At 43.2% G+C, this 26,041-nt stretch overlaps 1 protein-coding gene across 1 annotated transcript in view; it reads left to right on the forward strand.

Moving 5' to 3' along the window:
* LOC110086509 (sialic acid-binding Ig-like lectin 12) overlaps positions 1-23,460 on the forward strand; it is a 35,531-nt gene extending 12,071 nt beyond the window's left edge. The window contains exons 6-11 of the mRNA XM_078379976.1: positions 12,895-12,914; positions 13,412-13,929; positions 16,273-16,572; positions 18,995-19,309; positions 20,592-20,690; positions 22,987-23,460. Of these exons, the coding sequence (XP_078236102.1) occupies positions 12,895-12,914; positions 13,412-13,929; positions 16,273-16,572; positions 18,995-19,309; positions 20,592-20,690; positions 22,987-23,048 (1,314 nt within the window). The 3' untranslated portion in view covers positions 23,049-23,460. The remainder of the gene's footprint in view (positions 1-12,894; positions 12,915-13,411; positions 13,930-16,272; positions 16,573-18,994; positions 19,310-20,591; positions 20,691-22,986) is intronic.
* Positions 23,461-26,041: the final 2,581 nt, after the last annotated feature.

The following is a 26,041-nucleotide window of genomic DNA, read 5'->3' on the forward strand; positions in this document are numbered from 1 at the left end:
ACTGAAGGAACCAGTACAAAGTGCCAAACCTATCTCTAGTTCAAGCCCATCTCTAATTAGAATTACTACTCTGTGTAACAGTTTTCCTACTGTGGAGGAAAAACTCAACAATCTTCTATCCTGTGTCTATGTAAATGTGTGTTGGTGTGAATATATATGTGTGTGCCCATGTGAAGGCAACATCACACTCCTCCCACTCTTTTTGTTTGCTCCATATAGATCAGTCCTCCGGATGTCTTTGGATAGACATACAAAGGGGAAAAAATAGGAATTATAATAGCCAAGGATGGCAAAATTTTGTGCTTAGTTTATGACTGTCGAAAGGAAAGACATATTCTTGGTGCTGGTAAATTTTAAAAATAAAATGTACATTTAATTCTTTCTGGAAATCTAATTGGGGGGAAGAGGATCAAAGAAGGAAGTCCAATGTAGTTTTCCAAGGTCCCTAGGTCTTGGGGGTGGTGCAGTTACAATCATTAGGGGAGAGACACACGTCAAACTGTTACAAAGCAGTGGACAAACTGAATCCGAATGTGTACTGCCCTCAAATGCATTTTGGACCACCCCAGAGTCTTCCCCATATTTATTTGTTTGTGTTCCCTGATGCTGAAGGCCTCCAGAATTAGCAGTTCTTGTTCAAGGGACATAAGGTCTCCCCATCTCAAACAATGAAAAGGAGAAGTGACCACCCAGCCTTCCCATTTCATAGACTTCATAGCCCAACTTTCTACTAAAGGACAGAACTCAAGGCAACTCTTCAAGCTTAAATAAGAGCTGCATCTTCCATGTATTTGTCCACTCCTTCCCCAAAATCATTGTAACATCTACAATTCACCATATTTTGTAGTCTTCATCTTCACTTCTCTCCACCTCCTCACATGTTCATCTCCCTCATCATCTTGACATGATCTCCAGGCTGTGGTGTGGAGTTCCCATCTTCTCCAGGTCAAGACCAAACCTTCTAGGACAACTAGAATGGCCATTCCAGCTTACTCTTTGGTCCATTATTTGTCTGTAATAGATGGATACATCTACCCTTACTTGATTATTTTGATCCACTTGTTTTGCAGCAGCTGGCCTAGGCGTTTGTAAAGCTCCAAGGGACAAAAAAATACTGCAACACAGAGCATTTTAGTGGAGAGAAATGTATGAGATCTGCTTCTCAGAAAAGCTTATCAAGAAAGCTTTAGCTTCTTCAATTCAGTTCCTGAAAGCTTTTTTTTTTCCTTGAGAAAGGTGAGGCAATATATCCTTCCTGATAATTTATGTCAGTTTGTCGTCTTGGCTGATACAGACAATGGCATTTATCGTGCCTCGAATACTCGCTTTTAGTGCCGGCCCCAGCGATTTTGCTGCCTGAAGCGGAGCAGTAAACGGCAGCTTTTCAGCCGCTATGTCACGTTGCATATTATCCAAAGCTACCCAAGTTATTGTGATACGTGAGGCAAGAAATCACTCACAGTCTTTTCAACATCCTTGGATGCAGAAGTAAGATGTAAGGGTAATTATATCGGGTCAAAGGTAGGCCATCCCTCTCCCCACACTAATGTCAGCAACTTGAGTCATTACAAAATCTAAGTGGACACCGTTGATGCACAGACACATTTTACAGAAATTGTTTCCAGTCTCCTGCACTGTTCTTTTTGTTTCTATAGTGATATATTTGGTGTTAGAGGAAGACAGGCACAAGATGCAGTAGGAAAGTTTATCTTACATCAAGGATAAGTGTGCCTGAATTTCCTCTTCTAGAAGATGTACTCCATCAACCAATGCAGGGTGCAGGGAGTTTTGTCAGATGCTGTTCCCTCTATCCTTCATCTTCAGTTGAGAGGAAGCCTAATTTATTTATTTATCTTTACACTTCTTCCTGAAACTTCGTGTATGAAAGGAGTGGAACTCTGCCACAAAGAAAATATGACAGGCTTTCAGTCGCAGGGAAGCAGAGAAGACAATGGCTGAATGCCTCATGCTTAGGATAGTAAAACACAATGAGGGGAGGCTCATTAAATCAATGGAAACTTTTGAAAGAGTTGACCCACCAGATCTCCACTGATTCCATGAGCCTCCTCCAGTTGCAACTTAAGATGCTGAGCCAGTGGTTCCCAACCTTGGGTGACCTCTTGGACTACAATTCCCAGAAACTCCAGCCAGTGCAGCTGATGATGAAGGCTTCTGGGAATTGCAGTCCAAGAACACTTGGGTTACTGAAGGTTGGGAACCACTGGGCTAAGCAACAGGATTTCAGCCATAGAATATCCATTACTAATGAATGGATATTACCCATGGCTAATGAAAAATGAACAAAACAATTGGGCCTAATCCAATCTTAGTTTCAGATTCTTGAAATAAGTGGGCCATCTTTGCTTACAACACTGTAAATCCCCTTAAAATGGTAGTGATTATTTCTCCACTTTCATCTCCCTTGCTGCCTTCTTGGTTGCCACACAACTGGCAAATAGTCATCTGACCATAACCTGGAAGTAGGTCTTCTACGTGATGCCACCATCTTTCATCTCTCCATTTCAACTGGGGCATGCTTTAGGCTCTTCTTTAAGACAGTAGTCCCCAACCTTGGGCCTCCAGATGTTCTTTGACTTCAACTCCCAGAAATCCTGGCCAGCAGAGGTGGTGGTGAAGGCTTCTGGGAGTTGTAGTCTAAGAACATCTGGAGGCCCAACGTTGGGGACCACTGCTTTAAGACCTGCCTCTTCGTTGACATCCTTCTCAGTCTGACTGTGTAGCTCAGTTTGAGTGCACTGTCCCAAGATGCTCATGGCAAACATTTCAACTGGCAATTGTTTTAATCGCTTATTTAATGCTTGCATTGTAATATTTGCATTTCATTTCTTTTTCCAGTGGAGTTTTAAGAAATATTGTATATATTTCATTTGCTGAAAACTCCACTGAGATGTCATTAGTGGTAGGAAATGGAAAAGAAATTTAGTCATCAACGTCATCAACATGTGTACATAAAATTAACAGATACAATATTCTTCCTAATCTGCCTCATTGGGATCCTTTTTTTTCAGATGATGTGTAAGGGCTCGGCTACACATTGCAATATTTTTCTTTTTGCACTGCGATTACCATGCTTGGAATCAATTTACAAATATCAGTCTACATGACGTACAGCCAATTTTCCAGCCATTTTTTTGAGGGGGGCGGAAAGCATGGGGTTTTTTTGGTTGGAAAGTGTAGCAAGTTTTTAAAACACCCATAAGGAGGTTGTTTGTCTTGAATTGATTCTTATTATGATTTTTAAAAATCATTTTGGCATGTGTGTGACCACCTGTGTCAGAGTAAATTGCATCTGTGGGGTTTGTAAAGAATTCCTGCCAGAATGCTAGCTGGGAGCTTTCATTCTGAACAGGAAGCTAGGCCAAGCTAGGCCTAGCTAAGCTTCTATGCCTTTTGCCACCCCAACCCCGGAATAAAGACGCGAGACGTTAGCTTGGGTTAATGCGGGCCATGCTTTTATTTAACTTAATAAATTCCGGTAACTTGCCTTTCGGCCAAACAGGATATATATGGGGGCCTGCTGTAGTGCGGAAAGCCGTAAAACTGGGGTATTATCATACCCCTTGACCAACCAAGGGCGAGTCCCCGGCCGCCAAGCTCCTTCGGTCAAACAACCATCGGATCTTGTCTAGCCGCTAATAAAGCACCCTCAGACCTCCAGACATCTTTGACCGGTGCCTGTTGGTCCAGGAGTGGCCCAAAGCATCCTCCCCGCACAGGCACCGTGATCGCACGATCCGCAATGCCGGAAGGTCAGATGCGCTGTTAGCTTATTTGATTTACCCATTGGGACACACCGAAATACCGGTTATTTCCGCACTACCCGCCAACGTGACCAAGAGTAATATTTTACAAACCAACAACCCTAATCCAGTGTGGGATAAGCGAAAAATCCCCCCATCCAAGGCCAATCAGGATCAAAAATTCCTATCCGGCCCCAAAATAGGCGACCAAAAATCACACTAGATTATAGGGCGGGTGGGTGGGTGCCCAGACGAAAGAGGCCGACACAGGGGTAGAGCAGCGCTTTATAAAGCCTGCTCCTCCCCCTTCCGTTCCCGGCCCACGCTGTCTTGTTTCCCTTCCGGGGTGGGTGGCAAACCCCGCCCGCCCGCTCAAAGTCCGCGGACTTAGCGGCGGGCTAACTCTTCTCTCAGGCGAGCCACACTTAACTGTCTGTAAGCTACATGCGAGTAAGGCTTGGCCCTCCCAGAATTATGGAATGTATAGTCCAAGACATTAAAAACCCCATCCTAAATATCAATTGTTTATCCTAACTAAGGGGCAGAAAGCAAACATGGTCGGAGTTGATCTATACTGTTTGCTTTTGCCTTAAAAGAATCTTCTAAAACAAAGTTGGGTTTTCGTCACTATAACACAAAAAATCTATCAGCCAGCATGAATACATCCATGTTTCAAAGACTGTAATCTTGAACAGTGGTTCTCAAACTTGCATCCTCAGATGTTTCTGGTCTAAAACTCCTGGAAGCCTTCACCACTAGCTGAGCTGGCCAGGATTTCTGGGAGCTGTAGTCCTATAACGCACTGGTTCTTAACCTTGGGTTACTCAGGAGTTTTGGACTGCAACTCCCAGAAGCCTTCACCACCAACTGTGCTGGCTGGGGTTTCTGGGAGTTGCAATTCAAAAACATCAGAGTAACAAAGGTTAAGAACCACTGCTATAACGTATGGAGACTTAAGGTTGGGAACCATTGATCTAGAAAAAAAAAGCAATTTTTTCCAAGCCCTGGTCCAGAGCCAGATATGATCACCTTGAAGCCTTCTCATTAAAGACAATAGGTGATGTAGAACTCTTGATAGTACAGGAAGATGGCTCCATCGGCATGCTCTGTCACAGCTAGCGTGATCCTTTGCTGGATGAATGGGAATATTAACATCAGCATCCCATGGAGACAGGAACATGCACTTTGGATCCCAGAGAATATCAATGCCAAGCAGAAATCAGATTCAATTCTTTAAAACAACAACAACAACAACAATATTTAATAGGACAATCTCATCTGGAAGAGAAACTAGGCACAGAACAGATTGATAGAAGTAGGGGGAAAAACTGCTGGATGATTGCCCTTCCAGATACGATTTTGAACAGTCTTGCCATCAGATGATTGACACCCAAGTAATCACAGCATAGTTGCAATCTGAAATGGTAGAGCAATTCCATGGGCAGATAAAAAAACACACATCTTCAAGGTAAGAGAGAGAAAAAGATACACTACAGCTTTGTTGTTCATTGAACACCTTGGAAACGTCCTTGGAAACAGCCGAACTCATTTCCTATTCAGGTGTGCTAAGCGATGAAGGAAAACTCAAAGGGAACGGGGAGAGAGATTGCATAATTATCCTGGTGTTTTGACCCTGTAGACTCTACCAAACATCTGGGCTCAACAAAGAGATCTGCGAAAGCCTAGCCAAGAAGTTATACAGTTAACTCAGTTGAGTTGACTCAGTTGCTCTTCTTGGCTTAAAGGAACCATTATACAAATCTCAGAGAGACACAGAGTGGTGGATTAAGATTTAGAAGGTCTGGGTTCAAATTCCTGCTCACCCATGGAAATTCACACAGGTTGTTGAACTGATAAAGCCACTCAAATATCTCACGTACCTCAAAGACCCTATTAGGGTTGCTATAAGATGGCTTTTGATACTACATTATTTATTTATTTATTTATTTATTTATTTATTTATTTATTTATTTATTTATTTATTTATTTATTTATTTGTTTGTTTGTTTGTTTATTTATTTATTTATTTATTTATTTATTTATTTGATTTGATTTATATGCCGCCCACTCTACCCAAAGGTAGAGCAATAACAAGAATACAAAGCTAAATAAGCACCCTGTCTCTTCTACTGAAAAACCACCTTGGGCTGAATTTAGATATTGATGTTTTTGCCACCTGCAGAGGTAAAATTTGAGGAGGACGTTGAAAATGATTTCTCCTGAACTGCTCTTGTAACTTTCATGCCCTGTCAAGATGGTCAGAAAGGTCCAGTCTATCATCATTCAGTAAGCTAGAGTCTTTTAACAGGGATGTTGATTACTTGATGAAAAAGTTGAAGTGATCTTGTTTGCATTTTTTTTAAAAAAAAAATCATATATTTTCTTCTGAATTTCTTCATGGGGAGGTTTTATGCCATCTTCCTCAATTGTTCCTTGTAGTGGGAAGGACCACTAGAAGACCTAGTGGTTAAAATAGGAATTGCACATGTGTTAAGTGGACCAACAAGAATCCAAGGAATATTTAATTGAAGGGTCTATATTTGACATATTTTTGGCAGCACATCTATAGCAATGGAAAACCTTGCAGGACTGTGTTTTCAAATGATCTCTGGACCCTTTTGTAGATCCAAAACAAGGCTTTACCTTGGCACTTTGGCACCTTTCCTGGTGGCATCAAGGGAACTCTTCCTTGCTCCCTGCTGTGGAGATGGAAGTAACAAAGTGGTAGCAACAGAGATGTCCATCTTCAGGTCTTCTCTGTCTTACTTGATATCCTGTGGATCTCCTCCTAATTCTTCCTTGGGGCTCTTCCTTGCTCAGATCAGCCAAAACCAATGATCCAGAAGCCCACTGAGATCATCTGCAGGAGTCCATCATGAGGTGTCAAATATCTGCTCAGATGGACCTGGAGTAAATGTCACCTTCACATCCTCCCTAGCAGATGAGGGCAGAGTCCTCACCAGCCTGGCTGAAAACTCTGCAAGGGGTAAAGCCATCCAGAAATCTATTTACCTTGACATGGACAGCAAGTAGCCCTTGCACTTCTCTTCCTCTCCTGCCTTGTGAACTTCCTCTGGTTCTATTCAAGGGTTACTCAGCTCTCCTTAGAAAGGATAATAATAAGATGTACAAGCAATGGCGTGTGAAATCGTGCAAAATGACTAACAAATTTGCATTCGTCATTTCTCTAACATAGTTTCTTTAAAGTTATTCCGAAGGAGTTGGGATAATGTGTTCGTAGCACATTACTACGAATAAAAAAATAGTCTTAAACGAGAAAGGAAGGAAGGAAGGAAGGAAGGAAGGAAGGAAGGAAGGAAGGAAGGAAGGAAGGAAGGAAGGAAGGAAGGAAGGAAGGAAGGAAGGAAGGAAGGAAGGAAGGAAGGAAGGAAGGAAGGAAGGAAGGAAGGAAGGAAGGAAGGAAGGAAGGAAGGAAGGAAGGAAGGAAGGAAGGAAGGAAGGAAGAAAGAAAGAAAGAAAGAAAGAAAGAAAGAAAGAAAGAAAGAAAGAAAGAAGAAAAGAAAAGAAAAGAAAAGAAAAGAAAAGAAAAGAAAAGAGAAAAGAAAAGAAAAGAAAAGAAAAGAAAAGAAAACCTGAAAAATAACATCTGGTAAATGATTTTGCTGGTTATGACTCAAAAGTGATGTTATATGGGGGCGGGGAGGTAACATGGCCTCTTTAAACACAGTAATTAACAGGACAGCTTATGACGAGCTGCTCTTTCTTTCTTATTCCAATACCCCAAGTAAGGTGTGGGCAGAATATGCCATGGGGTTACTTGCACGCACACCCTGAGTTTTTAGATCCTGACTTACTCCAGCTTTAGACCCTGAATCTGCCTATCACTTTTGGCTTCACTCACCATTTGTTGTTCTGTGGTCTGCCCTGCCGATCACTGTGGGTGACCTCACTTCCTGAAGAAGAAAAAAAACAGAAATAAGAAGACACTTATTCTTCAGGTTTCCTGGTTCTCCTAACTTTACAGTGACTTTTTTTAAAGGATGTTAAATGCATCTGTTTTGAGGAAGTCAATATACAAAAGCATTGTATTTTTTGGTCTTTTGTTTTTTTTTAATCTTGTGAAGCAATAAAGAAGTGAACAGAGTGAATCTACGACTGATGCAGAGAGAAGGGAATCTCCAGCTCATGGCCATAACCCTGCCCATGTTATCTCCAGTTAGTGATCAGAGATAACAGGCAATCTAAAGACACAGAATATTTTTTTCCAATCAGACAAAATAAAGGGTTGCATCGGATCGTGCTGGAAACGGTCACTTAAACGGGAGTGATTTCCCTTAAAGTGACCTTCGGTGTGAACAGGAATTGCTCCCAACTGGTTTCTAAAAGTAGACCTGCTGCTGGACCAAAAGGGGCACCACCTTGAGCACAGAACAGGCTTGGCCTGGTTCCTGATCTCCTATGCATCATCTGATTTCTGGAAAACTTCTCACACTAGACTGTGCCCCAAGTGGTCCAAAATGTAAGCTATATGTCCATCTGATTGCACTCTCTCTCTACTTTGGAATGTGTGCATGTGTGCATTTGATCTATCCATTTGACCCCATGCACCCCCCATGTCATTTCTGAACTTCCATCCTTCTTCATTTTCTTGCCTTCTCCTGTGGAACAGCCTCTCATGCTGTCTTGTGGAACCTGGATCTAATATTTTCAGTTTGGGGGCTCATTCATCCTGGTTTTTCTCCCTTTCTCATTGAACCTGATGCCACCAACCACCCATTAAATGCAAAATATTGGTTTGAGAAAAAATTTTCTCCTCTGCCATTGTTCCTTCAGTCCCTGGCCCCACCGCAGTTCCACTGGGACATGGATGGGAGGACTCAAAACTGTCAGCAGCCTAGAATACCTTCAGATCATTTCCTGGGCCAAAGGGAATGAAGTCTACAGCACCCTGAACTGGATGCAAATTCTAGGGACCAAGACATACTCTCCAGTTCCCTCTAGTGGCCAGTTTTGACATTGCACTTTCTAAATGACTGGTAAAAATATAAAAGAGGAAACAAAACAGTATTTCCTTTGTCACTTGGAAATTCATAAGAGAATGGCACAAATAGGTACACCTTTCAAAATGTCTTAAAAGGAAACAAGTATCATTTTTTTGCTGCTGGAACAAGAAAAAGGGGGGAAGCAGTTCAGGCATGGCTAGGTTTACCATTAGACAAGGTGAGGCACTGAAATAGGAGAGAATTGCAGGTTCAAGATGCTGAAGAATGTATTTTTAAAGGCTGTGCTAGTAAGAAAATTGATTTAATGTTCTACTTTTCAGATTTCTGAACTAAATGCCTTGCCTCTCATCCACCCGCTTCTTTCTGAAACCACCACCCTCTGTCTGTCCAGGGACATCATCCAGCAGACTTGTCTTGAAAGCTTCATCTGCAAACTACTTCTTCCCTTTTCAAACAATAAAGAAATGGTATTTATTTAGGTAGAACCAGCTTTCCCTGGTCCTTCTGTCTCTTTAAGTCCTCTGTTATATTCATATACGCTTGGGCTGTCCTGTGGTCACAGCATGTATTTCTTTATATTCACAGCAATTTGGAACTGGGAGGGAAAAAAAATAATGAGAACGTTTCTCTTTTTTAAGATGTCATCTCTGCTGTGGCTCCTTTGGAGATATTGAGGATTTCCGAGATTTACTGCTTCTTCCCCATTTGAAGGAGAAGTATCTCTCTTTAGATGTCCCGTCTCAGCCCCCATGGAAAGCTCGATACAGCTTTTCTCCAACATGAGAGAGGCAGGAAGTGGAGGGGTTATAAGGGTATGTGTGCTGCCATGCTTTTCCCCTGCCCCCCTTTTTAACCATCTAGCCAGGTGGTGGCTCATAGACTGGCGTGGGGGACACCTCCCTTCAAAACTTCAAGGATGGGTTCCCGGTTTGCCCTGATAATGAACTCCTCTTCTACATAGTCTAATGAAGATCACAGGAGAACCTGAAAACTCACACACAATAGTTGAATTCTAGTTGGTTCTAATTGAAATATGAATCATATTATTCACTTTAATTTATGGAAGAAAATGGATTCTATGGAGCAGCCTGCCTTGATGCCCTTGAATAGTGAAGTGGTTCTTCAAGCCCTGTCAGAATAATGGTACGGATTATTCCACTTTATGATGGATGAGACCATTCTAAGTTAGAACCATTATAGAATGAGGGAGAGGAGGCGAGGTGAGTAGCAAGGGTGAGGCCACAGAAAGACAGGTTTTTGTGCTCCTTGTCATCTCCTGATTTGTGGTTTAGCTATTATTAACAGGTTATTGGTGGAGATGTGTGAGGAATTCAATTTTATCCAAGGTTCTGTCTCTTTCCACACATCATGGACTGCCTGTGTGTGGAGGGTAGATGCCATTTCTGCTTTGGGACCCTGGTGTTGATGGGACGCCATGAGAAAATTTGGAACAAAACTGTACACCTTTGGGAAGTGTGAACTGGGAAATGTCCACATTTTTAAAAACTGCTTTAAAAATACCTTCCCAACACATTTAAATGTGTTCAGGCAATGTATGCAATTCAGAATGTACAGAAATCTATAGATGCATTTGAGAAAATAAGCAAAGAGGAGGCCAGACCCCATCCTGTTAAAAGCTCAAACAAAGCTACAGTGTGTTAGAGCAAAGCCAACATGTTGAGAGTGACTTTCTGAAATGAAAGGCACCGGAGAGTAACTCTGTCTAGAACAGTGGTTCCCAGCCTTGGGTCCTCGGATGTTCTTGGCCTACAACTCCCAGAAATCCTGGCCAGCACAGCTAGCAGTGAAGGCTTCTGGGAGTTTTTAGTCCAAGAACATCTGGGGACCCATGGTTGGGAACTACTGGTCTAGGAAACCTTTTCTGTTAATCTCTGAAGTCCACGTGTGGTGGAAACTCAGTGGCAAGCACTTTGTGCATGTTCAGAGGCACTCTTTTCTGAGAGTCAAACTGAATGATGCCTTCTTTCAGCACACGGTTAGAATGGGGACTTCTTTAGGTGCTCAGAAGCTTGTGGAAGTTCTGGAGGAAGAGCTGAGGACCATCAGTTTGTCCTAGACCTAGCTTTACTTCCCATTGGTACATTGTCTCTAGATTAGTCCCATGGAAGTAAACACAGGCTTAATTTGAATGTCTGGTTTATTGTTGTTGTTGTTGTTTTTATTATTATTATTGTTGTTGTTGTTGTTGTTGTTGTTGTTGACATGCAAGGCATGTTCTTTGCTGCAGCACAAATGGGCTATCACCTTCCAACCATCCTAAAGCTCAGCATTGCAGGTAGCTTGAATTTTGAGATGGCCAATCCTTCTTAGCTGCCCCTTGAAACTTGTCCCTCTCTTGGTTCTGATTGAAGAGATGCTCCTCGTGGACAGGGTCCTGTAGGGCAGAGGACTGGTGTGTCTCATAGGATGGTGGTAAGCATATTTTCCTAGGCCCCCGTGCTTATGCAGTCAAAATGACACCATCCATGGTTGAGGTGTAATCGAGGTTTGGGGAACTCTGGAGTTTGAACAAGTAGAAAAATACAAGGAAAGCGAGGGGAAGGGAAAAACTCCAGGGCAGGGAAGGGACTAACCAAGCCTGCCCAGTGGGTGCTAGGCAGGCCTACTGAGCATGCACATGTGCACATGCTCGTACACACAAACATGTCAGAAGGAAGGGAACTTGCATTGAAAATCCTGAAAGACAGCGTAAGCCAGAAACTGCAACAGGAGCATCCTACACTGCAACAATTTGTTGCAATTTCAGCTCACTTCTCTTCCTTACAGTGTCCCTCCCACATGATAGCTTTGCAGTTGGGAGACCATGCAAGGTGAGAAAAGTTGTCAGCTTGAGAGCCCTTCCTTGAAGGCTGGAGATTTTGTCTCCTCTCCAGCGAAAGTGACAGCCCTGGTCTTCCTCCTGCTTTGCAAAGGTAAGAGTGATCTACAGAAACAAGGATGTTTTCCTGTTCTCTCCACATCATCCTACTCTTTAAATGACCCCTGTTTTATAAGATCCCCTGTTCTCATCCCCCACTGGCCATTCCCATCATGATTCTCTTCCATCATGATTTTCTTCATCTTCAATGAAATAGATACGGCATAGGGGGAAAACCTTGTCAATTTCAGCACAGATTATATCTTTTTTTGCCCGATGAGGGCAAGGATAAGAATCTGGTCATGTCTGGAAGAAGTAGGCCAGGCAACAGGAAGGAGGAACAGGGGACTGGGAGTTTGTAACCTTTCAAAGATGAAGAAGCAGAATGTGGAACTTCATCACCTTGGACAGTTCCCACAAGTGGCAAATTCTGCAGTGCAGGGGCCCAAAGATGGGAACCCCTAAGAGATTTGGGAAATGCAGGCAGCTATGTTGATCCATTTTAACAAACCTGTTCTGGCCCATTTATGATCTCCCAAAAGGGCAGGTCTTTCGTTAAACTTATGGACCCTGAATTGCCCATTCAAGACCATGTCAACACACAATCCTTGGTACTTCAACAGAGATTGCTCAAAATAATACACTGTTGCTGGGGGAAATGTAGCACCATCACTGCACCTTCTAAACCACTGTAGGACTTTTCTTAAGCTCTGTGGAAACAGTGTTGAGGAGCATGACCAATGATGTCCCTATTCTAAAGAAACATCATGGCAATATGGCCCGTAAGGTGGTCTTCAGCATGTCAAAGGGTACCAGCTGAGCCCTTTTATGCTTCCTGAACATAAGCTGGAAATCAGGAAAATTACTTTTCCAACCCACAGTTCTTAGGACTTCCTTGGCCAAGTCAGCTAGGGGATTCTGGGATTTATATTCCAAAACATGAAAAGAAACATTAAAATGTAATTCAGCATTTATATTCCCAAGAGTTCTTAGGTGGGGGTATGGTCTAATATTTAAACAAACTTCTGGATCAGACTAAGTTCTTACAGGATTTGCTTGGAGGGCTTACATGGGCAGAAGAAGTGTTCTTTCTTCAGACACATCATTTCATGTGAGGCATAATGAGTCTCTAGCATAGGCATCCTTCAGTCTCTAAAGACTATGGTAACATGCTCTGAATTGAGGAGTGTCCCCTCCAGAACATGAAGCCTGGGTAAAGTAATATGGAGGATAGGCTGTTACCCAAGCAGCAGATCCCCCCTCTCCACGTTGCTGAAATCTCTCTAAACAGCACCAGAATGACTCATTGCGGTGAGTAGCGCTATTGTTGCATCTTCGTCATCTTTAACTCTTCATCAAGTTGGCTTGCAGGACGATGTTCCATTTTTATCAGGACAAGGTTGCCATATTTAAAAAAAACCTTGAACACACACACCCGGCATCACCTCAATAAGTGAAGGTCAGTAGTAATGACGTCGTAACCCACAATGCATTCAGAAACCAAGGTGACAATAGCAATGTGAAGTTGACTGCTGAGGCCAGATCAACACAATGCAAAGTAACAATAACAGGTCACTTTTCTCTCCTTTACTGTTTTTTTTTTTTTTTAAACTTCTGCAAACATTTAAAGATGAGCTTCCGATGAGCTGCATGGACTTCACTGAATCTGCACGCACTCTAAAGCCATTGCTTTCGCCTTACTGTGAGATTCACTGAGGACCATTGCTGGCCAATTAGGGTCCCAAGCCCATGTGGCAAAAGGAGGGGAATGCCCAAGCTGAGTTTCGCTGGGCATCTTGAGTCTCAAGATACTTGTGGCATCTTCTCCTTGGGGTCTCTAAGTTAACCCTCAATACCTGCAAAGTCTTTTTCTGTTTTGTTTTGTTTTTTTTCCACCAACTGGCAGGGGTGCTGACTCAGAGAATGAACTATACAATCACTGTGCCCAAGACAGTCCACGTGCCACGGGGCTTCTGTGTCCATGTCCCCTGCAAATTCACCACCCCTGAGAGATACAAGGCCAGTGCTGAGCCCATGTACGGCTATTGGTTTCGGATCATGAGAAGGCGCTACTATCTGATATGGACCAACCTTTGGGTGCTAGGCTACCTTATGGCCACCAACGATGGAAGACAGAAGGCTCAAGAGACCCATATGAAGTTGACGGGGGACCCAGCCCTTGGCGACTGTTCCTTCAGCATCATTGATGCAGGGTTGGACGATTGGGGCTGGTACTACTTCAGAATTGATAAAGGAGAGCAATACAGATATGCTTTCCTTTCCACCTGCCATGATGGCCATATCCATCCTCACATTGTCTTGACAGGTCAGTCAATCCCCTCCGTGTTTTGCTCCTTGTTTGTGTTCCTACTTGAAATGGGGCTGAGCCACATGTAGCTGCTTCTATGCTCCTCTCGGTCACTGACTTGGCTACCACAGCTATAGTTATTGCTGCCACCGAGGGACCTCCCCCTCCAAAAGCTGCCATGGCCACCAAAAAAAGAGAGAGATCTCCTAAGAACCCATTCACATCACCAAAATGGTGGCATGTTTAGCTTTCTCTTCCAGAAGGAAGGGAAGACTCTGCCATGCAGGTTGACAGACTCCTATGGCTTGGGAAGAGGCGTTACTCTGTCCTGCTCCACAAACAGCAGCTACACTTTCAGCCAAATTACGTTAATAGCAGAGGCAGTAGTTTTGAACTTGGCAACATCAGACTAAGTTTGGGGAACACATCCGTGGTGGCAGGATCTTTGGTGGTGGCAAGGCCTCTAATAGGTTCTGAGGAGTCCAGTTTAGAGGCTCAAAATAGGGGAGAGGACCAAAAAAGGAAGACTTTCAATTATACTGGTGGGAAATAAGGTGCCCTTGTGCAGACTTGGGCTTTGTTTTTCAATGAATTCAAAGTTTTCCTGGCAAGCAGTAAGGTAGGACAGAATGTGCCTCTCTGTGATTTGTTGTTGTTGTTGTTGTTGTTGTTGTTGTTGTTGTTGTTGTTGTCGTCGTCGTCGTCGTTATGCGCTGTCAAGTCACCTCTGGTTTATGGTGTCCCTATGAAGGAATGATCTCCAACTGTCCCCAACTGCCCTGCTCAACTCTTATAAACTCAACGCTCTGACTTCATTTAGGGAGTCATTCCACCTCATATTTGGTCTTCCTCTTTCCCTGCTGCCTTCCATCTTTCCCAACACCATTGTCTTGTCCAGAGAATCCTTGTCTTCTCATGATGTGCCCAAAGCAGAACAGCCTCAGTTTCAACATTTTTGCCCCCAGAGATAGTTCAGGCTTGGTTTATTTATTTTTATTTATTAGATTTATATATCCCCATCTAGAACATCTCTACCTGTGGTTTGATCTAGGGCCCACTTTTTTGTCTTTCTGGCAAAGTTATCTGCAAAGTTTTCCTCCAACACCATATTTCAAACAATTCAATTTCTCCCCCCCCCCTCAGTTTTCTTCACTGTCCAGCTTTAACACCTATACAGTGGTGCCCCGCATAGCGAGGTTAATCAGTTCCGGATTAACCTTCGCTATGGGGAAACATCGTTAAGTGGGACGGGGAAACCCATTGGAACACATTAAACTTCGTTTAATGCGTTCCAAATGGGCCCAAAACTCACTGGTCTCCGATGTTTCCCCATGTTGCGGCGGCCATTTTGGGTGTCCCAGCGGCCATTTTGGGTGTCCCGGCGGCCATTTTTAGTGTTCCGGTGGCCATTTTGGGTGTCCGGCGGCCATTTTGGAACCGCCAAATAGCTGTTCCCCCATTGCAATGCGAGGATGCCCTCGCATTAGCGATGGGGAAATCCGCATCGGTATGCGGATTCTTCATTAAACGGTGCACTCGTTATGCGAGGCACCACTGTACATGGTAATCAGAAACACAAGAGTGTGGATGATCTTGGTCTTGGTCTCCAATGACACATTCTTACAGTTGTGTGGGAATCCTCTGAAAATGAGGACAGTTGGGAGAGTCATACTTCTCTAAAAGCCTTCTCTGAGCTCCTGGCCTTCTGAAATCAGGGTAGACTTTGCTGAAGAGAAGACCTTCTCCTGTGTGGCACTATAGCTTAGACCAGGCTTGTCCAACCCATGGTCCAGGGGCCGCATGCGGCCCAGGTCAGCTCATAATGCGGCCCAGTGCAAATTTTTATTTTTAAAGACATTCCAAAGTTTCAAGTTACACTGCCGGTGCTTGCGGCCGGAATGTGGCCGGGGCACGTCACAACGGTAGGGGAGAGAGAGGGAAGGAAGGAAGGAGTGGGAGGGGAGGGGACAGGGGGGCTGCGTGACTGCATTGCACCTTCCCCATCAATAGGTGGACCCCCTCCCGGCCCCATAAAGCCACCGGAGTCAAGCTGGCAGCCTCTGCTGTCTAAGATTGCAGCTGCCAGTAAGCGCGCTTGGAGTGGGGCTGCGGAGGAAGGCTAAGGCTGCCCCCCATGCGGTCCAAACCAAATGTATGTGCAGCCCAAACCAAATTTTCATCTTCTAATGTGGCCCAAGGAAGGAGAAAGGTTGAACAACCCTGGCTTAGACATTTTGTGGGAGTCAAGGACAGCAGAGTGGAAGAGACACTCAAGCTTATCCTTACTTCTCAACTTCTTGACCTACTCCATGCCTTGTGAATGTCCTGCTAATTTCTCCCCTCATGCTCTCCCTCATTCAGATCTGCCAACCCCGACAATCCAGAGGCCCCCTGAGATCATCTGGGGGCAGCCAGCTACATTCATCTGTGAAGTACCAAATGTCTGCTCAGATAACCGTGCTCGACTCCTCTGGCCTGTTGAGTCCAACAGTTTCAGCAAGGATCCGTGGAGCAAAGAACACAGCCAATGGACCTGGACCTATGGGGTGAATGTCACCTTCATACCCTCCCTAGCGGATGAGGGCAAAGTCCTCACTTGCCAGCTTGAGTATCCTGCTAAGGGGAAACTTCTCCAAGATTCCACCCGCCTTGACTTGGGCTGTGAGTAGCTCTGGATGTTCTATATTTCTATCCCTTTCCCCATGAACATCCCCTCGTTTTACCCTTGGGATATCCACTTCCCCTCATATATGAGATTTGCAGCACATGGTTATGGTACGCACCTGCCCCCACAAGAGAGCCTGGAAACATTAAGATATTTTGACACCGGTAGTTGTTACTCAGATGTACCACTCACATATGAACATCTGGATAGCTCAGTGGTTTAGGTGTCTTGACCGCAGAGGTTGGGAGTTTGATTCCCCGCTGTGCTTCCTTGGTAGGGGCTGGACTTAGCTCTGCAGTTCTAAGATAGTGGTGGTGGTGGTGGTGGTGGTGGTGGTGGTGGTGGTGGTGATGATGATGATGATGATGATGATGATGATGATGATGATGATAACGACGACAACATTACTGACTGGAAAATGTATCAGTTATACATTGCTGCTATTCTTTTTCTCTACAAAAAATATCTTTTAAGATGGAGAAATGTCCCCCCTCCACCCCAAAAAACCCCCTACAATTAACTTATGTTGATTCACAAGTAAAATTTGCTTGTTGCCTCCCAAAATATAACACTTTAGTGTTGATTTTTTGTAAATAGCAGGGGTGATAGCAGTATTCTTAGGCTCTCTTTATTTCCCACAAGTAGCACATTGTGGTAGGTTTGTCCTGTATAAAGCAATTTCTCCACCCCTCTAAATCGGAGGCTCTCATCCAGGGAAGGAGGAGGAACAACAGCATTAAATCTGATCACAGGCTGGATATAAAAATAAGTATTTTCTCTCTGTCATTTCTGGAGACTTCCAGAGCTCTAGGAACACTGAGTTCTGTCATGGAGGAGGGTCAAACCAGGATGGAGTCATTGCGGGCTGGATTCTGACCCATCATGGACCAGATTAGGCTGGTCAATCAGATGCTATCCATGTGCTCTAGGAAGACTATTCTCGGTTAGGACTTTGGCCAGCTTGAGACAGACAGTCGTGTTCTGATCTATACAAGACTGCAGCGTCTCAAAAGTGGGGACAGGATAAACCGCTTTCCTTTGGTGTCTTGAGTGGATTTGACAGTATAAGCCCTTTAAATGGTACTGGTAAATTGAATATGATTATTTATTTCATGGTGCTAATGCACCCAGTCAAGCTCGTTGGAAAATAGTCCGCATTATTATAACGGTGGCGATCACAATGCAGAGTAAATGGGTGCCCTTGAAATTGTTCAATTTCTTCCAGTCTGAAATAATATGCTACTTACCTTAAGAGAGAGAAGGGGTGGAGAAATATAATTCACATTATAATAAGACAAAAACCCAGTGGACAATTTCCAAGAATATGCAAAAGGCAAGCCAATTATCCCATAGTTTATGCAGTTCTCAAAATTGCAAGCTTTTTCATGGAATGGAGATGGGCACTGTATTCGCGAAGGCTTTCATGGCTGGGATCTAATGGTTGTTGTGGGTTTTTCAGGCTCTTTGGCTGTGTTCTGAAGGTTGTTCTTCCTAACGTTTTGCCAGTCTCTGTTGCCAGCATCTTTAGAGGACAACACTGTGCTCTGGTGTAGTTGGCTTGGGAGAGCAGTATTTATGGCTGTGAGATAGGCTTTTGTCTTTTTCTGTAGATGGGCGATTAGTGTGTCTTGTTGTGGGTGTATTGTTGTGCTAAGGAGAAGAGATTATCTGTTCCTGTGGTTGATGGGTGTCACTAGCTGATCTTTTGTGTGTGGTGATCCCCTGTCCTTGTGGCTGGGTAGAGTTCGTTGACCTTTTGCACTATGTATTTTTGAGAGCTGGGAGCCAGGTTTGTTGAGATGGGCACATTTCAAGGTGTTGCCGAGGATTCAGCTGGGTGTTTTTTACACTTGGGGAAAGATCCATACTGCTAAGAAGTAGCAGATGATGCTACATCCATTTCCCCCTAATTTGGGGACCTCTCTTGTCCTGTGGCTCAACCCCGTGCCTCCAAGATTTATCCCAAAACTGAAATTTATCCTCCTTTAAAGAACTATAAGGGATGTGTTGGCGCTGAAGGTTAAACCACAGAACCTCTGGGCTGCAAGTTCATAAGACCAGCAGTTCGAATCCACACAACGGAGTGAGCTCCCGTCGCTTCTCCCAGCTCCCGCCAACCTAGCTGTTCGAAAGCATGTAAAAACGCAAGTAGATAAATAGGCACCACCACGGTGGGAAGGTAACGGCATTCCATGTCTAGTCACGCTGGGCACGTGACCATGGAAATTGTCTACAGACAAACACTGGCTCTATGGCTTGGAAATGGGAATGAGCACCGTCCCCTAGAGTCAGACACGACTGGATAAATTGTCAAGGAGAACCTTTATCTTTTTAAAGAACTCCACCCCAATTCTGTTACCTTTGAACTGGGATACTTCTGAATTTGCCTTGTTTGTCCTGTTTTTCAATGTTTTCTAGATAAACCGGAGCCCATCAACGCATTTCAAAACACCAAATGTTCGCTGAAGGGCCATGTCCTTGTCTGTGTCTGTTCCTTCCATTCCTGGCCCCCACCCCAGATCCTGTGGAACGTGGATGGGAAGAATCTTACAGAAAACAGCACCTCAGAACCCCTGCAGGTCATTTCCTGGACCAAAGGAAATGAAGTCTACAGCACTCTGAACTGGACAGGAGGCCACGTTCAGGACAATAACCACTCCATCACCTGTATAGGAGCCAATAATTTTGGACACCGTATCATCGACATGTTCCCTAAGCTCTCCAAGAAAACAAGTAAAGACCCACCCTCAGTGATCTTGAATTTTTGAGCACAGTTTGAAAGCACTTAGGAGGGACGCTGTGGGCTAAACCGCAGAAGCCTGTGCTTGCAGGGTCAGAAGACCAAGCAGTCGTAAGATCGAATCCACATGACGGAATGAGCTCCCGTCACTTGTCCCAGCTCCCACCAACCTAGCGATTCAAAAGCATGCAAATGCAAGTAGATAAATAGAGACCACCTCGGTGGGAAGGTAACAGCGTTCTGTGTCTAAGTCGCACTGGCCATGTGACCATGGAAGATTGTCTTCGGACAAAACGCTGGCTCTATGGCTTGGAAATGGGGATGAGCACCACCCCCTAGAGTTGAACACAACTGGATAAAAATTGTCAAGGGAAATCTTTACCTTTACCTTTACCTGAAAGCACTTAAGCACCTTAACAAAACCGGCCTTTAAAAAAAGACACACACACCCCTGTGTGTGGCTTGTGCTTCTAGTGTAAGCAGCAGATTATTTATTTATTCATTCATTCATTTATTTTTGCAAAGTGATAGGTTGAGAATCAGGGATGAGGACTCAAGTCGCAAGACACACTGTCAGATCAGACTTAAGTCACACAGATGGGTTGACTTAGACGTGACTTGGGTTTTTCCCCCCAATGACTTGGACTTGACTTGGGACCAACCCACCCCCTCCATTTTTTTCTGGGATAAAGCTTGTTTTAATAGGGACTTGAACCTGGGACTTGGGACCAAAGACTCAGACTCAGACTTGGAACTTGGTTCCAAAATCTTGTCAACATGCATTGAATTTCATTCCAGCTTGTTTTAAAAGAATTTAATAAAACGCAAGCTCTTTTAGCAATTAGGGATGGGATTTCCAGGAATTTCTAGAAATTAAAACTTCATAGACATTATCTGTTGCATGCTGAGTCATGTGATTCAGTATGCAACAGGCAATGCCTACGGAGATTTCTTAACTTACAGCAATTCACCTCCATAAATTACATATAATGCGTAACTATGCACCAGGATTTCAGCCATAGTTGCAACCTGAGCAGCAGGAATCACTCTTTTAGACTGCGACTCCTAGGATCCCCTCAGTCATGCTGACCAGGACATTTTGTAAGTTGTAGTTGTTGTAGTTTTTCTAATAGTACCTTTCCCCAGGATTTGGTTAGCTGCAAGGGTAGAGAGATGATCCACATGAACCTCTCATCGACTCTCAAACATGCTCTCAAAACATATGAAGGACACTGAAGCTTTCTTACTGACCACAAACTTTAAATGTGTTTTCAGAGTCTCCTTTCCATTTGTCTCTTGCGATGATTTCTGGGATCATTGTTGGGTCCCTCCTTGCACTGACAGGTACCGGGATCCTGCTCAGATTCTTCATGGGTGAGTAATAACCTTGGGAGCTGGAATTTCTGTTCTTTTTCAACCTGCAGTCATGCAAGATCAACATGTTTGTTTTAATTCATTTGTATAAGTATGTACCAAAAACTGCCAAATTTCTTCAGAATTCAGAACAGATAGAAGTTGAGTTTCAGTTTCAGTTTGAATGAACTTAGCAGAAACCAAGCAGCATACATCGCACTCCAGATACAGAGGTTTGAATGATCAGGTCTTGCAAATCTGTCCCTGGCTAGTTTCCATGTTTGTAGTTCTCAGTTAGGAATGCCAGTCCTGCCCACCCTCTGTAAGATTCTTAATTCCTAACAGCTATATGGTAGGAAGGTAAAACATGATCCCAATAACTCAGCAATTGAGTTGTGAGTTCAATTCCCCACTGGGTCTCTGTGAAAGGGGCTCGACAAAATGATCCATAGGGTCCCTTCCAGCTCTGCCGTTCTAAGATTCTAATGCTAGTAAGGGCTGTATCTGTTCAATATAGGCAGTATATTTCAGCTTATTTTTAAAGAATTTACCAACATTATATCCCACAGATTAATAGACAAACTTAAAGATCTTGATTTTCCAGATTCTATCTGTCTGTGGATTTTGGATTTTTTAACAAATCGTCCACAAAGGGTTAAACTGAATGACTACATCTCTACTGACAAGATACTCAGCACTGGCACTCCACAAGGCTGTGTCCTTAGTCCACTACTGTTCTCCATTTATTCATCGGATTGCACCAATAACCATCCCAGTAATAGGATTATCAAATTTGCAGACGATACTACACTAGTAGGACTTATCTCTGGGGATGATGAGTCTGCGTATCGGGACGAGGTATTACAGCTATCCCGCTGGTGCAAAAAAAACAATCTTTTATTTAACATCCAAAAAACCAAGGAATTCATAGTGGACTATAGGAAAAAAAGAGTAGACATTCAGCCACTGTATATAGATGGAGTTTGTGTGGAACAGGTGGTTGAATGTAAGTTTCTTGGGACTATCATAACAAATGACCTGACTTGGAGTGCAAACACTGCTGCATTAATCAGGAAGGCACAACAACGGTTGTATTTTCTAAGGATTCTTAGAAAGCAACAATTGACTGAGAGTTTGTTAATCACCTTCTATCGGAGTTCGATTGAGAGCATATTATCCTACTGTCTCTGTGTATGGTTCACGAGCTGCACAGTGGCAGAGAAAAAGGCAATTCAAAGGGTGATTAAGACGGCCCAAAACATGATTGGCTGTTCACTCCCCTCTTTGGAAGAATTGTATAAGAACAGATGTAAGAGGAAGATATCTAACATACTGAAAGACTCCTCTCATCCGGGATATCAGCTCTTTAAACTATTACCATCAGGAAGGAGATTCAGGGTATTGAAAGCAAGGACAAGCAGATTCAAGAACAGTTTTTATCCAAGTGCAGTATTGAGTTTAAATGCGGGGCCATAGGTTTTTGGTGGATTTTAATTGCCGAGAGAAAACGGGGTATCTATATTTGGTGAAAGTTGTGTATATTTTAACATTTTTTGTAGTGTTGTCCAGTTTTACCTTGGGGAAGAGCACCTCATTTCGTTGCACCCACTTGTGAGCGCAATGACAAATAAATTTCTTATGTCTTATGTCTTATGTCTTAACATTATTTAAAGGAAGGAAGTTTGGTATTACTTTGTCGTTATAAACTTAAGAATCTTTCTCCTGAAAACATTATTGGCAACAACTTTGGGAAACTAAACTTGTTTATGCTACTTGTAACAGCTATCTAAGGTGTTGGCAAAAAGCTTAGAATCAATGACCTTGAAAGACCATTTTTGCACTCTCCTCTTTCTCCCTCATTAAGAGGTTCTTTAATTCCTCTTCACTTTCTGCCATCAGAGTGGTATCATCTGCATATCTGAGGTTGTTACGATTTCTTCCAGCAATCTTAATTCCGGTTTGGGATTCATCCAGTCCTGCCTTTCGCAGGATGTATTCTGCATATAAGTTCAATAAGCAGGGAGACAAAATATTTGGTTCTGGAGAAAGAAATTCCTTGGTGAAGGAGTGTTGGAAGCTGGAAATGATGTATAAGCTGTTATGTGATTAAAAGCTCGGCTTTTTAATATCTACTTGTTATGACACTCTGAGAGGCATCAAAACATGTGTTGATCCCATATGCATGGTATCCAAGACCCATCACACCTCTGGAAAAGGAAACAAGATGATGTTAATGAGAAGATTGTTGTGTTTGCTTGCTTGTTTATGTACTCTAGTTGGAATTACCACCTGATGCAACTCAATATTCTCTTTCCAGGGTCCAGAATGAGGACGTTTGCCTTGATTGAGCCTCACGTTATTTCTACAAAGACCATCTAGCCTGATAGCTTGAGCTAATGCTTTGGCCCTGATCCTGTCACTGCTTTCAAGACTGTTCCCTTTGGCACTTTGCCCAAGGACACTAAGGACAAGCATTCTTGCCTTTAAGGCTGCTTCCACAAACCTCACTGCTTTTGTAAATAATAAATAATAATATTGACCAAGATCTTGTTGCTTAGAGTAGTAAATTGCTCCAGAGCAGGCCCATTGAACCAATGGAGATTTAGTGAGTCCACTCCTCCATATGTTTCATTAATTCAAATGGATTCACTCTAACTGTGACTTGCTTTAGCATTGTAAGTCACAGCTAGAGTAGACCTATTTGAGTCAATAGGACATCTGGAGCACTTGACTCAGTAAATCTCCATTGATTCAAAGGCCCTACTCTAGTGTCATATACTGTGCTAAGGGACAGTAAATTCGAGCCAATGTTTATTTATTTAGAATCAATTTGTCCTGCCTTTCCATATGTTCACAGCATGAACTCTTCTGATGCGTTTGCAGAAGCTTAGAATGCATGACATAAGTTCAAGAGATGCATGTCTGTTTGGTTGCAACAGTTCAGAATATGTATGTGATGATGGAGAAAATAAATCCAATGTCAACTGTTCATTTAAAGAAAAGAAAAACAGATAATGAACAAAAATTGGAACACTCAATCTGTGGTCTTTGAGATTTCAAATTTTTGGAGAGACAAATCTGATCTCAGAGAAAATAAACCTTATCAGCCACTGTGGTACTTCTTTCTTCTCCAAGGGCATGGGGAGGGAGGATATGCTGATGGAAATTTCCAAGCCAGTGTTTGTCCCATAACAAGCTATGGTTCCAAAAATCAACTTCTGATCTCTTTTCAGTAGGACAGCCCCATGACTATCGTCCAGCAAAACATGCAGGCTGAAATCCAATAGTAAGTCACCACTAGAGTATGTTCATTGAATCAGTGGCATTTGTGGAGGAGATGCCTCAGCAAACTCCCATCAATTCAATTGGCTTACTCCAGGGGTGTAATTGAATTTCAGCTATTGAATTGGGATAAATTACATGGCTAAATTATGGCAGCTGCTCCTTATTGCATGGACTTTTTAAAAAGAAAAGCACTGGATTGGGTGTTTGCATCTTTTTGATGCATAGAGTCCTTCTATGCTTGCTACGTGTGTGCTTTAGCTCCCAATGGGGAAACCCTAACACCTTTAAGAATAACTACTTTATTTTAGCCTAAAAATTTGTGGAATGAACTCCGCTTCCTCAGATACATGGGGTGCATGGAATATAATATTCGAGCTTCAAATGTATGTAAAATATACATAGTTAGAAAGGTGGAATGTGGAATGAGAGTGAAACTGCATACATGTTATTTTCTGCCTCTGATTTCACTCTGATTCCAGTACGTATGTTGTCAATATATACCTGGAGCTCTAATATCATACTTTATGCATCAGATAAAGTGGATGGTGGTCTATGGCCAGTCATGCTAAAATGTGCCCTGTTAGTCTCAAACTCTGCAATACCCATTGCCACTGTACTAGAACAGATCTGCATGGCCACATTGCCCCTACCTTTGAAACAAAACAGGATATGGTTTTCTAGATTTGTCTTTGTTCTCTGGATCTCCTATGATGGAGATAGCACAGAATAATTCTCTCCAGTTAGTTTCAATGGAAGGGAAAATTGCAGAGTCTTGAATTTCTAGTAAAATCTCTTTTCTACACAGTAGAAGTACAGAGATTTACAGAGTAGAATAGCTTCAAGTTCCCCACATAGTCCACCCCTTTTTTATTAACCACAATTCAATGACTTACTCTGGGACATTTGTAGGAGAAAGAATAAAAATATTTCAGTACTTCCAGTTGTGAATAGATCAACAACAGATTAACAAATAACTCTGCCTCCAGCAAACCAAAGAGATGGGAAGAGAACACAAGGACGGGGCTCTCTTTGAATTCAGAGGCTGGAAAGAATGATTGGTTACTGCTGGATAATTTGACAATCACTCCAGCCGAGAAAAGTCCCTTCCAGTCAAACAAACTACAGATAGTTGTTGTGGGTTTTTCGGGCTCTTTGGCCATGTTCTGAAGGTTGTTCTTCCTAACGTTTCGCCAGTCTCTGTGGCCGGCATCTTCAGAGGACAGGAAGAACAACCTTCAGAACACGGCCAAAGAGCCCGAAAAACCCACAGCAACCATTAGATCCCGGCCGTGAAAGCCTTCGCAAACTACAGATAGTGTGTGATGTTGTAGAAATGACCCTGCTGATACTCCTGGACCTCTCAGCAGCTTTCAACACCATCGACCATGGTGTCCTTCTGGATAGGTTGGCTGGGTTGGGAGTTGGAGGTACCACTTTATGGTGGTTCTGCTCCTTCCTGACTATGGTCAGTCAGTGGGGAGCCATTTTGAGCAGCCGGTGGCCATTTTGGAAACCCGACGATCACCTGTTTTGATCATTGTAAAGCAAAAAATTGGTTCCCGAAGCAGGGAGCCAATCATCGCTAAGTGAAAAAACCCCATTAAAACATTGTTTTGCAATCGCTTTTGCGATTGAAAAAATGTCAACGTAATGCAGATTCGTCATTATATGGGGCAATCGTTAAGCGGGGCACAACTGTACTCAGTTAAAACGGCACACCAGAAAGTGATGCTGGGGTGATGCTAAACAACAAACAACAACAACAAAGTGTAGCAGTATCTTCCCAGCTTTTTCTGTTCTTCCTCCAGCTGTGCTCAGTTCGTACAGGGATTTTTATTTTTCCAACTTCCCAGAACCTTCTCTCAATGGGAAAAGAATTATGTAGGTTTAAACACATTGCTAAATTTGGTCATTTCCACTGAGAGTCAGGAAGCTGCTGAAGAATATATGGCACAGAACAGGAGCGCAGTGGGACAGGCTAACCAAAGGAGCTTGTAACTTCTCAGATAACCACCAGACGGCCACATAAGCTCGTGTGTCAAGACAAACTAGAGTTTATCAACAACTCTGACCGAACTTCAACAAAT

The sequence above is a fragment of the Pogona vitticeps genome, chromosome 9 (genome assembly GCF_051106095.1).
Source record: "Pogona vitticeps strain Pit_001003342236 chromosome 9, PviZW2.1, whole genome shotgun sequence".
NCBI lineage: Eukaryota > Metazoa > Chordata > Lepidosauria > Squamata > Agamidae > Pogona > Pogona vitticeps.